The following is a 14,672-nucleotide window of genomic DNA, read 5'->3' as shown; positions in this document are numbered from 1 at the left end:
CTCCACCCCTGCACACAGGCATGCACACATGTTTGAATAGTTATTTTCATGTGAGACGCCACACCAAGATAAGAACAAGGTCTTTGTTAGTTTCCCTGCTAAACATTCATTACTGGTTCACCGCTGATGTTTGTGGACCACAACCTGAGAGAAGAGCCATCTGGCAAAGGATGCCTTAACATACAGAAAATCTTTTGCGGTTTTCATTTCTTAATTCGCAGAGGGCGATGTGCAACTAAAACAACCAAAAACAAAAGGAAACAAAAAAAGCTGTTACAACCCAACAGACAAACAAGCTTGCAAAAACAGACCAGCATTCTCTCCTCTTATCTTATCCAGATAGGGAAGGTAAACAATTGTCAAGTCCTAACAGCCTTTAGATATCTTTTATATGCATACATAGAAATAACAGCAAAGCAGACAGATTGTGGAATAGAGTAACTGTTCGTTTTGCCAATGTGCATGCTTATCTTTGCAGGTGAAACCATTTGAATGGACAAATATTCAGGCAGCAAAGGTCAGTGGGCAGGGTGCAGGAGTGTTCCAGGTCTTGGAGCTTTTCTGGTGGCCAGCGCTGCGATTGTGTACAGCAAGACAAAAGCCCGCTGGATGGCGTGTCCAGTCTCAAGCCCCCCCCCCCCCCCCCAGGCTGTACAGAGTGTTCTGTAAACAGCATATCCTCCTCTGACAGGGTGCGAGAAAAGCCCTCCCCAGCTTTTTTCCACCCACGGTTTCCCCCTTTTGTAAAGGTTGAATTGTTTTGAATGTAAAAGTTTTGTTTCCCAAGAGTTCCCTGGCAGAGACCAAAGTGCTAACCTTACCCTGTCGTGCAAGATCTGAGGGCCCAGGTTGAGGCAGTTGAAAGGAGGGCCTGTCTGGCATTGTGGAGGGTGACAGGTGACCACTATGTGGGAACAAAGAATGGGTCATTGCCTGAGCCAGATCTCTTTTCTTACACTCATGTTCCCCACTCGTCACAATCTGTCCATATTTAACTCGCCATTGAAGGGCTTGGCAGCAGAAAACAGCTTTATACTCACTAATCCAGGCAGAAGTAAGAGCACGAACACAGGCCCCCATCACAGGCGCTGGGCTCGCATTCTGCTCCCCTTTGCCTTGAGGAAAGAAAAAAAAAAGAAGAAGGAGAAAAAAAAAACCTGTGACAAGATTAATCAGCTCATGGAGCTGAAACACTGACTTGACTTAAACAAGCTCCTTTCTGTATTAAGCAAGGCTCTGGCTCTCCCCTTGTTATGCTAATAAAGATTAGCAACAAAACTTATTCTGGCCCAGTGGATTAAAAACAACATACATACTCAAGCTATTTAAGTGAAAGTGAAACTAAGTGATGCCAAGACAAGTAGACAACAAAAATTAAATAAGAAACGCCTTACTAAAGACCCATTAGATAACACTCAGCACAGGAATGATCATACTCTTTGACTGGGAAAAAAAAAATTAAAAAATGTTTTTTTCTCAAATCCTTCCATACTCTCATTTTTTTCACTCTAGGTCAAAATGTTTACATGCAAACTACGGAGTTTGCTCCACAATCGACAAGCTGCGAAATTATTTCTTTCTGCCCGTTATGTTTCTTTGCGAAATTTCGCAACGCTGGTGGCCAAAACGTTGTTAACTCAATGTGCCGCCGGGAGGTGCCGTTACAGCATCATCATCCAAGTAAGTCAAAGTACTTCAGGATAAGCTACAAAATGTCTTGCCTTTCTGAGGCCTTCCATCTGAAGTGTTGACAAATATTTAACAGTAATATTTGCTACACAGCACTGCGGCATGGCTGTGAGCACTGCTGCTGCTAAGCTTTTGGGCTGTGGGTTCGATTTGTGACTGGGGTACCTTTTGTGTGGAGTCTACATGTTCAGACTGTGTGTCCATGTGGGTTTGCGGTGTGAGCTCCTGTCTCCTTCTGACTTCTAAACACAAGTTTAATCCACATTTCAATATTGTCTGTGTGTGAGTGTCCTGTGATGGACACTCATGTCCCAAACAGGATGCAGTTCTTCACTGTGTCCAGTGCTTCCAGGATAGGCTCTGAGTTACTGTGATTCTTACTGGGAATAAGCAGCTTTCTTTCGGATAATGACTTGAACTAACAAGTCAATCACCAAGTGTCGTTTTCCAAGTTCGCTCAATTCTATTTTTTAAGTTGTAAGGAGAAACATCACCAAGATCACATGGATGTTTGTTACAGGATGACACATTCCTCAGAGGTTGAGGATAACATGGTAATCAAAACCATCACAATGCCATCACACCCGGACGATCCACAAATTCTTTGGAATGCATATGCAAAATAGGGATTTAAAGTATAGTTTTAGGTATAACATGGATGTAGACAATTGATCGTAAATGATATTTCAAACAGAGTAAAGAGGATAATTATTTTTCCTGCTATTAGTCTAGTAACAAATTTGTTTTCTAAATTATAATTTTTGAAATCGACATTAATATGTACATTGTTGTGTAATGGAAACATTCAGTATTTACTTAAAATTATTTCAAATATTGGGAAGAGGGGAAAAATATTGGGTAAATTATGTTTTTCTAAATATACAAGAAAATTAATATTTTAATGCATCTTTGATTTCAGATGGCACCAGAGAGATAAAAGATCAAATCGTTTCTAATTATAATCAAAAGAGCAAGTTCATTATTCAGAACAGAGAGCCATGTTGGCACTCATCACTGATCTTTGTTCAATCTGAAACACATAACCGAAAAACAGATAAAAGATGCTGAACTGGGCAACAGGACAACACAGAATGAAGAAACTAAAGAACTGCTTTTTGCCAGTCTCTTGATATTTTCCATTTCAGCGAAAAGACACTGTATGAGCGAGAAAAAAAAAAGTTTAGCTTAAAGGCTTAGTTTGGTAAGTGAAAACAACTGTACAACTGTTGTGTGATACACGCTAATGTGTTTCAGGGCTTCCTGTTAGAATTAATACTCTTTCCTGTTCCAAAGCACTGCCCTTACTCTGCTCAGACCACTTCACCAGAAAATTGGCAAGATGATGAATGCCAATTCATCAGATGGGGACATAATTGTTGTTCAAAGATGGCCATTAAGTGTCTTAAGTGTGCAGATTGAGAGAAGTGGAGGGTTTTTTTTATTCAGAGCACTTGTCTATTTTATCTTTAATTCCTATCACAACTGGATGTGTGTAAGATCTGGATGACAAATCCCAACATTCTTTTTAGCTGTGTTTTTTTTTAACCCTTTAACAATCGATGAATTGTTTAATCAAAGACTATAGATGCAGATAATCCCCTGGCTTCTTCTGAATGTGAAGACAGGAATTTCCAGAGCAGCCCCTTGACACATACCTCAGCTCCATAACCACAATTTCAGAAAAAAATAATGTGTTGGGACTGCAAATGACAGATGCTGACAGAAATCAAGTCTGTTTCTGAACACTTGCCTTTGGGGATCATTGAAATGGGCTACGCATGATGTTGTCTTTCCTCATACATAATTTGGCTCACTCAGCTCCGTGCAGGGGTTTGTAAAACCTATGCACCTGTTTAGATTTCAGCAGGCTTGTTTACAATTTCAGCGGGTAATTCAATATCTCGCATAAAATCGTATCAACGGTAGTGGTGTAACTTTCTGCTCACACCACAACTGCTCTTAAACTATGTGAGCAGGTTTCACAGCCAGAAGAAAAACGCACAGACCTCACAATGCATTTTTTGAACACGTAGCCCAACTTTTTATAAGGATACACAGGCACAGTACACAGTGGTTCAGCTTACTTCAAAGAAAAAGGTGGCCTTCAGCCACATAGAGTCCTCATCATTCTTTGATGAAGAAAGTTTTCTGGTGCGTGACATTTTTGTAGGAAGTGTAATATTATAATGTGCTCAGTCAGGGAAGGGTTTAAATTTATGGTCTTGCATCTCCTGCAGAGTCATCATTGTCAGCCTGGCACTTTGGGGGTAATGATTTGGAATTCCCAGTCCTCATGGAAGAGTGATACCTAATGGCCCATCAACACCACTCAATCATCATTTACCTTAGAGGCCTCCCCCCCCACACTCCTGCCTAGTTTCTGCAGAGTTCTGTGGAGTCAAGGTACCCCAGCTTCTGGCACCCCTAAATTTGATTCTCCCCTAAACATTTCCCTGAATGCCTGAGTGATCCTCCCCTTCACGTTTTCCCTGAGTGACATCATAATTGGTTAAATCTCGTTTTCCCCTCTTCTTCTGCCCTGAAGTGCATGTTGACATATTTAAAAAGTACACGTTTTCCAAATATTTTAATCAAAGCTAGTGTAGGCTACCTGACACAGACAGGACTAATTTGCTCCTAAATGGACCAAACTCCTCTGCACCATGGTGTTGGATTGTCAAGGATCTCCAGAGAAACAGTTTCCTGGTTTCCTATGTAGTCGAGTATGAAAACTACAGAGGCAGAAGGAACCCAGTGGCATCCATTGGTGTGTAACCTGTTTCATATCCGTACGGGAAATTGTATGGAGAGGAGTCAACATGCATTCAGAAGAAAAAACAGCAAAGGGAGAAGAAGAAGCAAAGTTATCAAGTCACCAAATCCTCATATTCTACAAAACATGGTTACTGTCACACTTGGAGTGCTCTGCTCTTTCAACTATTGAAATATTTTTTATGATGAAACGTTTTTATTCTTTAAACCCCTCTTGTCCTACTGTTTTATGGTGAGTGATGATGCATAAGAAAATTGGAGACCTAGCCTTAATGAGCTGATTGATTGAATGACTGCTGAAGTCCATAACTAAATGCTAATGTAATGTTTCCCCATGTAAACATTAACTTACAGCAGTGTAAGTCTGCAATATACATGTATCACTAGATTCCTGCAAGCCATTAAATTTATCTTTCATCACATCCAGGGGTGAAGTTACTGCAATAGACTAATTCTCACGTGATAAAATACCAATGTTTGCATCTTCAACTTTGTAGAATATCTCTGTAGTTATTGATCTTTAATGATATATTTAGAACATTTGTGCATTTACGGTATGTTGCCTTTACCCCCTTCATAAATGAAGCAAGACATTGAGTGCATTCTTACAGTTCATTCTTACACCTTCTTTTCTAGCAAAGGCCACAATTTCGGGGCTTGGGACTGTTAGGCGACTTGCAGTTTGTGCGGTTCTGAAAAACAGTTTGAGATTCTGCTACAGTAACCAGATGTGAGACAGACCAAAAGAGCATTGTAAGGCACAGGCAGCTCAGAGCTGATTGTAAGTAGAGGAGTTATAAAATACACCAATGTTACCTTGTAGGAGCTCAAACCCAGTGTCCTCTTGCCATTTTCCGTCTGGGAAATTCCAGAATCTTTTGCAGGGGACGATTCTCCCTTCCTCACACTGCATAGCTTTTCTTTCATGTCCTGTGATCTTTAAGCTTCCACTCTTCGAAATGGAAGTTGTTTTTTTTCTCGCGCGTCATCATTCGGACAGCTGCACGTAAGCACGTTAATCAAAGGATTCTTCAGCTGTCTGAAATCATACAGAGCCAACGTCTTCTGCTCTCAAAGTTGCCGGGGGGGGGGGAGAAACAGGAAAAGATTCGACACTTATAAAATGGTTGCGAGATGTCAATTATGAATTGCAAAGGAAAAAAAAAGAGAAATAAACCTGCCCCGAACCCTAGCAAGACACTTCTGTGAAACGTGGAACAAGAATACCGTAGAAGCAGACAGAGCTGCATCTGCTGTAGTGACACCTTACTCACCTCGTAAACATTTACAGCAGCGTTACGGACCAAAAGCAAATTGGACATGCAGCAGCAAAGACAAACCACTTCGGATATTTGCCAGCGCAGAGACACAAGAGTTAAATTTATATTCCATCTGTCCAATTAAAAGATGTTTAGGTCATCCAGTGCCTTGGATAAATACGTTTTCCTTTAATATTCTATCATGACAAATGCCAGGTTCCAACATGGATCTTCAATCATGAATGTAATTTCCTTTATACAAATGCACAAGTGATTAAACTGAAAGTGCCATTGCAGTTGACAATTCCATTCTTATTTATTCCGATTTGTTTATTGCTTTTGAAAAAAAAGGGCATTTCCTCAAAACCTAGTAAGTCTCACGCTTTCTGGGGAAAAAACAGCAGGAGGGAATGACCACAACCCACAATAACTCCTCAAACTGTCAGGAAATACTACTGTAATACTACAGGGCTGGCCAGCTCTTCATTCCAGTATCCACATCCACTCTCCTGGGATTCTGGCTGATTTCAGCAGGAGTTAAATTCACACTTGTAGGTGACCAAAAAAGAAAAAGATGCACGTGTATAATTAATATTATTTATTTTGGAAAAATATTTTTTAAATGATTTCCTTCATTAACCAAAAAAAAAAATTCAAATAAGATTCTGCACAATACATCTTAAATACATTTATGTAAAAAAAAAACAAACAACAGTCACATTGACCCGAAGTGCCTTTGTACATTTTTTTTGCAGGGAAAAAAAAAATAAAATTAAATTATCCAAAATCAACTCCACAAAAATACATAAAATTCACAAAACGCAATATTATACAATTAAATAAAAGATACAGCTTTAAAAAAACCCAGCAACATTCTGACAGTATTTTTATTAAAAAATAAGATTTCTGAACAGTGTTTTCCACTCTAAACCAAAATACACCGGAATGGCTCAGAGGACTTTGAAATGCACACTGCTTGTCAGTGCAGACTTTTTTTTTTAACAAAAAAAAACAGTGATCAAGTCAGTTTGTGTTCAGTATAATATAATTTAAACAGCAACTGTCCATAGTGCAATGAGGAAAAAAAGTCCTCAGAGACAGTGTAACAGACATTGTTTAGCACGTTCCTGGGATATACCCTTGAGAGAGCAGACCACTATGGCCCAACAGCCACTGTTTTCTGCAGTCACTGCGCTTACTTCAGTAGAGAACCAGCTCATTCTGAATATCAGTTTTAACTTTGTAGTTCCACAGCAGCAGGTCACATTGAAGGAAACCTTCCCTCTGGGCTTGAGCAGCATATGACAGAGTTACACCTCCTCAGAGAAGAGACAAATGAGTGAGAGCTTCCTGGTGGGCGCTTCACACCTGTGCGAGAGAGGGAGGAGAGAAGGCATTGAGTTTAAAACAGCCCATCTTTCCAGCTGCGTTAACAGGAGCGTCCCCCTCCCATTCTGAGGCGCAGGACAGGGCACCAGCAGCACCTTTACTCACCTCGGTTGCAATAATGCATTCATCCTTCTCTTCCGATATGACATAGACGGACTGATACTTTGTGTCCTTCGACATGGAGTACACAGACTCTGGGCGCTTTCTTTCTGAAGAATCGCTGTTGAGATTTTAGGGGGGAAAAAGAGGGCATTAGCTTCATAGTATATTTCAAGCTTTCAAGAGGAGGCAGCAGTTTATCCATTGAAACTGGCGGGCGTTCTCGTTAAAAGAGCATAACCGTTACCTCTTCAAGTGTGTCGCGTTTTTGCCCTCCGAGTCCGAGTCCGGAACGTCGCCCTTGGCTTCGCCCCTCTCCGGTTCCTCTTTCCCCAAGTCCTCGTGCTTCAGCTCGTGCACCAGGTTGTAATCCACTGTCGGGTACCGGGCTTTGTAGCCCGTCTTTTCCCTGCCGCTGTCGCAGAGGAAGTCCACTTTCTTGTTGGTGTTCTTGATCTGGGTGGCCCCGATCACGCTGACCGAAATGTCCTTTTCCCTCTGGCAGCTGGTCAGGTTGTTCATGGTCTCGCCCTCGCCGGGGCTCGTCTCCGGCCCCTGGCTCCTCCTTTGGAATTTCACCCGGAAGCAGACCACCAGGACGGCGCAGGCCAGCAGCAGTACCAGGACCAGGATAATCCCGGAGCAGACGGCCGTCCAGGGGAAGTCGCCCTCGCCGTCGTCGGTGTAGCGCTTGTTGTTGGGGCTGTCGACGACCGGGTGGCCCTTGGGCTGCTCGGGCAGCAGGAACTGGCAGTTGAGGCCGCCGTAGCCCGGCACGCAGGCGCAGACGTAGCGGCTGTTCCGCTCGTGGCACGTGGCTCCGTTGTGGCAGGGGTTGTGCTCGCACCGGCTGACGGGCGAGCTGCAGTTCTTCCCCACGTAGCCGGGGGGGCAGGTGCAGGTGTAGTCGTTCACGCCGTCTTGACACGTCCCGCCGTGCAGGCAGGGGAAGGCGGCGCACTCGTCGATGTTGTCGTCGCAGTGCGGCCCCGTGAAGCCCTCCAGGCACTGGCACAGGTACGCGTTCCCCAGGTCCAGGCACTGAGCGCCTGCACAAGGAAGAGAAGAAACAAAATTGGTGATCGGAAGAGATTAGAGCACGTTAATAAAAGCAATATTCCACACCCTAAAGAGCACTGGTGCCAATATTTAGGCGGAGGAGGTGGCTCTGTGGCTCAGGATCTGCGTCTGTGGCTGGAAGGTTGCCGGTTCAAATCCCGCAGCCGGCAGAGGAATCCTACTCTGTTGGGTCCCTGAGCAAGGCCCTTAACCCCAACTGCTCCAGGGGCGCCATATAAATGGCTGACCCTGCGCTCTGACCCCAGGCTCTCTCTCTCTATCTGTGTGTCTCATGGAGAGCAAGCTGGGGTATGCGAAAAGATAATTCCTAATGCAAGAAATTGTAAAGGGTTAATAAAGTAATGTTATATATTATAATAGGAACCTGACTTGATAAACGGTCTTGTATAGATCCATATATATAAAATAATTGTGGCATCATAAATTCCACTTCTGTGACCCAGATTTTGTTTTTGCCATTTAAAATAAACTAATTTCCGCTTAACAAGGACCGAAATTGTTGTTGAACTATTGAACTATAGGAACAGACGTGTGGGTCTATAATTGTGTTACGTCGCCTTGCAGGCAGAGCAGCGCGTTCTCACCGTTTGCACAGGGGTTAGAGCTGCAGTGATCGATCTTCTTCTCGCAGTTGAAGCCGGCGTAGCCCATCGGGCACTGGCAGAAATAACCCCCCTCGGGGTTGTCGGCGCACCGTCCGCCGTTGAAGCAGGGCCCGTCGGCGCACGTCATGGCGCTCAGCTCGCAGTGATTGCCGTAGAAGCCAGGGGGACACGTGCAGCTGTAGGCGTTCTCCAGATCCTGCACGGACAAGGAGACCAGCATGAAGCCACCTCCTGCAGCTCCAACTCCATTTAGCCCTCCACTGGGCACCAAATACCCAGTACCACAGCAGAGCCCATGACTGGCTTGACTGCAGAGAATTTCAGAACCTACTGTAGGCTCTGTCTGGTTTGTAATATCATTCAAGCAGGACAGGTAAATCTGTCGAACTAGCTAGTTACATGACTGATTCTGCATCTGGCGGAGGTGTAACACTTATCAGTGCGACGGACAAAAGCCCGCAGACGAAGAGATTAAATACTCACAGTGCAGCTTCCTCCATTCCTGCAGGGGTTGGCATCACACTCATTGACCTCAATCTCACAGCTGGCACCAGTGAAGCCTGGCTTGCAGGAGCAGGTGTAGCTCCCCTGGCCAGTGTTGGTACAAGTGGCTCCATTCATGCAGGGCTTGTGGTGGGTGCAGTAATTAAGATCTGCAAGAGAAGATTCGACACGTGGATCTCACACCTATTACGCACTGACTCGAACACATGCAACCCCACTCCTCAGCACTGTGACCCTGTGCCAGATCCCCGCTACAGAAAACAGTTAGCACGCACTTCAGATCTTCAGGAGGTGCTGCTTAAAAGGCTTTCCTTCACAGAAACAGGTGCAAAATCCCTGGTAAGCCTCCGTCAGCCTCTGTTAGCCCCCTGTTGGTGCGCCATGTGGATTTCTAAATGCTCAGTCCAAATGTGGGGTTTTTTTTATTACTTTGGCAACTAACGCCCTGGCTCTACACGAAGATGGAGGAGACGGGGGGGGAGGTGGCGGCGGGGGAGTTGTGAACTTCTGTGCCTCTCCAAAATGAAACTGAAAAACGCAGGCAAACCTCACCTTGGTTACAGAACAGGCCACCCCAGCCTTCCTGACAATTGCACTGCCAGGGCTGCTGGCAGGTCCCGTGCAAGCAGCCGGGGTACCGGATACACTCGTCACAGTACCGGCCCCGGAACCCCACTCTGCACCTGCAAGGCAAACCCACGGACCTTTAGACATGCCCCCAAAAACTTCACCGCGGGCTTCATCGAGATGTACAGCAGCGACCATTTTTAGCCTGGTGCTCGAGTTTTATTCTGTACCGAGAATACTGTCAGTTGAAGATGGTCTGATAAAAGCTCTCGTTAACAAAGCACGGTGTTCGCGCAGGAATGCTTGAAGAGGTCATCTTGCTCACATTTACTACCGCTGGGCCCTGCTTTAACTGAGGTGGACCAGCTCAACGGACGCGCGCCCTCCACAGAGATCGCCGAGCCCTACAAAAACTTACTTGCATTCTCCCGGCTTGTCGCAATCCCCATGCTGATCGTCGCACCCTGGCAGGCAGATTGCTGAAATCGGAAAAACACTCCGTGAACATAAATCACTTGAACATATGTTAACGCTTGTTTATATTTGCTTTTGAGCCCGGCCTTATCAGTAAATCCTGGCAGATTTATTTCAAAGGGGTTGGTGGCCCCATTACCCAGTTACCTTGAAATCGTGTGTCCCTTATCACTAGGGAAGAACTTTCTGCTTAACACAGTTGCACACAGACAAAGGGGAAAGACACAAAAGGCCCTTTTTCTCCCCTCACTGTGGGTCAGAAGTCTCTTTTTTCATTCTGTGCACACAGCTCCTCCCCTTAGTATCCCTGAGTCGGTGCAGATAAGGGTGGACAGCTGGCGAGCACAGTGCCAGTGCAGGACAGCTGCTCTATTGTCTACTCTCACTCAGCAGCTGCCCCTCTCCAACAATACCTCTCGCGGCTCGGCCAATCAGCGCCACGCAAACCCCCCCCCAGCAGCCAATCAGCCCTCGCATCTAATCTATGGCACGCGTGTGATTATTCCACAAACTTTTCTTATTTAAATAAATTCACCTACTGATAAGGAAAGAAAGGGGGGTGACTATGCAACCGTCAGAGATTGCAGAATAAAGCGTTAAGTATGCATACGTATTTGAGCATATACTGTACCTATCTGTTTTCTACCGTTATTCTGATGGACAGCTAGAAGACCTGTTGCTAACTTTAAAACAGCAATGCCGGTATGCGATTTAACACCCTCATAGCTGTGTACACTCACGTTCCGTGCAGTATTGTCCCTTCCAGCCGGAGTTGCAGACTTTCTCGCCGCGCTCCCCACAGGTGAAATGACCGAAAGTGTCGTCCCTCGGGCGGCAGAACACAGAGCAGCCCTCCCCGTAGTAGTGTTCATCGCAAACGAAGCGGTAGGAGTAGACGAGTTCGGTCCTTCCACCGGTATGTAAATCCTGAGACCACTCCTCTCCCACCGTGAGATGTCTCTGGGTAGCCATGCGACTGATCAGGCGATCGGGGTTTTCTTTTGGAAAAGACACACAGTTGATCAAATGTGATGTTAAGGGAGAGGGGGCAGTAAAACAGAAACCGTTCTCTCCAGCGCGACCCTTGCGAGAGAAGCACATGTAATTCTTCAGTTGCACGTACCTGTTGAGAGATCATCTGGAGAGTCCGTGTGTAGAGCTTCGATAATCAGCGAGAAAGTTCCCTATTCGTAAGCGGGGGGAAAAGGACAAAAATAAGTATACAATGTAGCAAAAAGAAACCCAACTTTCCCCTAATGTTCTTTGCTATTGAGCAGTTCTAAGAAGCCAGTTCACGCTCTTTAGCATGTGAAGGCAGTCTATTGATTAATGGGGCTCTGTTGTCATCAGTCTTCACGCTTAATTTCTCTAGTTTCACACTTACGCACTGCTGTAAAATGAAACGTTTCGGAATTTCACGCAGGGCTGACAATTATATGCCAACTCCGGGGATGCGAAGTTTCCCACACCAATAACAACATTTGTTAAAAACATTTAAATTAGACTCCGGCGACCGGCCACAGGTTCTGGGTTTAAACCTTTAACGCGAATGTTTTGGAGACATGGGGACGCCCTTAAATGTCGTTGTTGTTGGGGTTTTTTTTGTCTCTGAACACGCAGAAGTGCAGCTTTCTGCTTCCACCCGCCTCAAAACCGTTGTTTGCCAGAGAAGCACAACCGCAGTACTCACAGGCCATGTGAAGCCGAAGGAGAATCTGATTGGGTTGGTGAATGAGTTGTCCGAAGTGGTCTCCGGGACCTGGAAGGAGTTGGAGCCCAGGACAGGCGTCACGGTGCTGCCGTAGGTGCAGGGAGGCTCCGGCGAGACGTTTGCCTGGTAGTGCTTCAGGCAGATTCGGAAAAACGTTTTGCATTCACACTGCAGAAACCCCGAGCTCGACCCTCCTTTGCAACAGTTCATGTTCCCCATCGCACCTTTCTTGTTCAGAAACTCCTGCAACCGCAGCTCAAAGACACCAGAGCACAAGCCCTGCGGAGAGAAGATAAAATACGGTTTAAGCCTCAGATCGGGCGGAGCGTTTAATATCTCTGTAAAAAAAAGAGGGGTTAAAACAAAGTTATGCGTCGTTATTATTAACAATGTTTTCCACGTACAAGGTAACTGGAGTTATACAAAAGTCTGTGTTGATGTTCGGCAGGAAAATATTTACCTGGCATATTAAGACACTCAGGACGACAGCTATTAAAAGAGGCCGGCGTCCCATTTTGGTTATTTTCTAGCAAAAAAGTAGAGAGAAGTCGTAGAGTCTGGGCAACTGCGGTTTGTCCCAGCTCGACTCAGAATTTTAAAAAAAAATCAAGTGTCCCCTTCTCTCAGTTACGCCCTTTGCTTCGTTAACTGCTGGCTCTTTGGAAGTCAGTGCGAGACGCGCGTCTCCGAGAGAACTTATTTCTTCTTTCAAGGCGTTTTGACTTTAGTTCTGCGCATCAGTCACGGCGTGTGATTCTGGAGACGCAACACACAAAAACAAAGAAATTGTTTAATCCCCAGCAGAGCGAGACCGCGAGGGGAAGAGGGTCCCCGAACTGAGATTTGGGAATGAACTCGAAATTCCTTGCCAAGGCGATAATTCCAATCTTGAAATTAAATATTGCAGTTCATCACAGATTTTGACTCGTAGGTGCAAAAGTAAAGCAGAGGAGAGCTCGTAGCGTCGCTCTTTTGTTGTTTACGTCTTCCCTTAGTTCCTTACAAGCAAAGACGTTACTGATCCAGAATAGTTTTCTCCACAGCTTTCTCACCAGGTCTTCGCTCAACGTGAAACTATGTGTGTCTGATGTTCCAGTCCGCCTGCCGCCGGTTATATACAGAGTGCTGCTTGGTAGGATAATCAGATGCAAATGAGTCCCCCCCCCGTCCCCCCCTCCACAATCTGGCTAGAACTGTCACAAAGGACCACTTTTCAAAACCCCCTTCTCTAAAGATCGCCAAATGGTCACTGAGCTGTAAAATGTGCAACCCTTCCCCATGGCACAAAACAAAACACACTAATTTACATTCCTGCAAATTTTTAACCATAAGAATCCTTCACATCCTTTCATGCCACAAAATCTCAGATTGCAACACGTTCCATCTTTGCAGGGTTAAGTAACAAATAACGCAGGAGGCAGCCCAGTATAACGGTGTAGGAATTCGCTGTTTAAGTGAAGACTCTGATTTGTTTTTAACTAAGTAAACACGTTCAACAATACTTTTGAAATAAAAAAGAACTCCCCCTCGCCTCTGTTTTACCTAGGCAACACGTTTCGCGTATATTCTAGTCCTCGACTTCGGCTCCTGACCCATCTTTACTTTTTGATTAACATTTTAACCATACATAATTAGAAAAACACGACCAAGAAGCGGAAATTTTAAAATTGTATATATAGACAAACGACATAATGAAAGGATAGCGAAAGTTAATTGGCGTGCTCTGCTCAAGACAGTCTTTTATCAAATGCATTGCATGCGATTTCTGATCGTAGTAGCTTTGGAATTCGGAAAATTGCAGTGCTCCTAAAGAAAATGTAAAATATGCCAATTCCAAACAGATTCTGGCAGATTCACTCGGATTTGTAGAGGGAATCGATCCCACCCAATTACAACTACTCGTTCCGTACGTAGAATAACTAAGTACCCGTTCTAAGAGTTCTTTACACATAAACAAACACGAGATTGATTTGGTGCTGCAAAACAAAATTGTAACTGCACTGATTTGGTGCCAAAACTAATTAAAACCCTGGCAGCAACAATCATGAAAACAATGTACAGTACAGACCAGATCTGATGTTTATATACGACCCTGGTTTTGGAAAGCTATTAAGCTGAAATTGCTTTACGCGGGCATTCGGGGTTTTTTTTTTTAATTGTGGGAGAACTTGATCAGCGTTTTTTGGAAACTTTGTCTTTGTAACCGGGGGGTGGAGACTTTTCAGAAACGATGTAAAGGTTTTGTTAAGTTTGTGAGTCTAGATTTTTCGCCACGCACTCTGAGGCAGCGCTGATGTTAAAAAAGTGGGTTGGTGTGTGTCGTTCGCGTGGCTGTCATTAAGGCACTTTGTTATTGTGTGAGGAAAGAATAAGTTTGTTCTTCGTGCTTTCAGCTGTATGGTAATTCAGACAGCACCTGCTCCCTCTACAATATAACTGAGAGAAAGAGCTCCCCTCGGCGCACGCTGCAGTCTCTACAACAATGTCTTCAACTTTGGAAAAAAAAAATCGCCCTTCCAGCCA

At 44.7% G+C, this 14,672-nt stretch overlaps 1 protein-coding gene across 1 annotated transcript; it reads right to left on the bottom strand.

Moving 5' to 3' along the window:
* Nucleotides 1–6,303: 6,303 nt before the first annotated feature.
* dldh (dihydrolipoamide dehydrogenase) lies at nucleotides 6,304–13,274 on the bottom strand. Its single transcript, XM_088609974.1, has 11 exons — nucleotides 12,610–13,274; nucleotides 12,129–12,428; nucleotides 11,562–11,622; nucleotides 11,179–11,436; nucleotides 10,383–10,443; nucleotides 9,950–10,080; nucleotides 9,377–9,546; nucleotides 8,873–9,089; nucleotides 7,456–8,257; nucleotides 7,215–7,329; nucleotides 6,304–7,088 (listed from the first exon to the last, which is right to left on the bottom strand). The coding sequence occupies exons 1-11, from the start codon at nucleotides 12,661–12,663 to the stop codon at nucleotides 7,083–7,085; spliced, it is 2,175 nt and encodes a 724-aa protein (XP_088466100.1). The 5' UTR covers nucleotides 12,664–13,274; the 3' UTR covers nucleotides 6,304–7,082.
* Nucleotides 13,275–14,672: the final 1,398 nt, after the last annotated feature.

Source organism: Lepisosteus platostomus, chromosome 17 (genome assembly GCF_059453375.1).
Source record: "Lepisosteus platostomus isolate fLepPlt1 chromosome 17, fLepPlt1.hap1, whole genome shotgun sequence".
Classification (NCBI taxonomy): domain Eukaryota; kingdom Metazoa; phylum Chordata; class Actinopteri; order Semionotiformes; family Lepisosteidae; genus Lepisosteus; species Lepisosteus platostomus.
This window is presented reverse-complemented; position numbering and strand designations above follow the sequence as displayed.

Bases quoted from the DNA above. Each gene is read 5' to 3' on its own strand.
- dldh (XM_088609974.1), bottom strand. From the start codon at position 12,663: ATGGGACGCCGGCCTCTTTTAATAGCTGTCGTCCTGAGTGTCTTAATA. The intron at 10,081-10,382 runs GTAAGTTTTTGT...TTTGCCTTGCAG, and splicing joins GACAAGCCGGGAGAATGCAA to GTGCAGAGTGGGGTTCCGGG. The intron at 7,330-7,455 runs GTAACGGTTATG...AAATCTCAACAG, and splicing joins AACGCGACACACTTGAAGAG to CGATTCTTCAGAAAGAAAGC.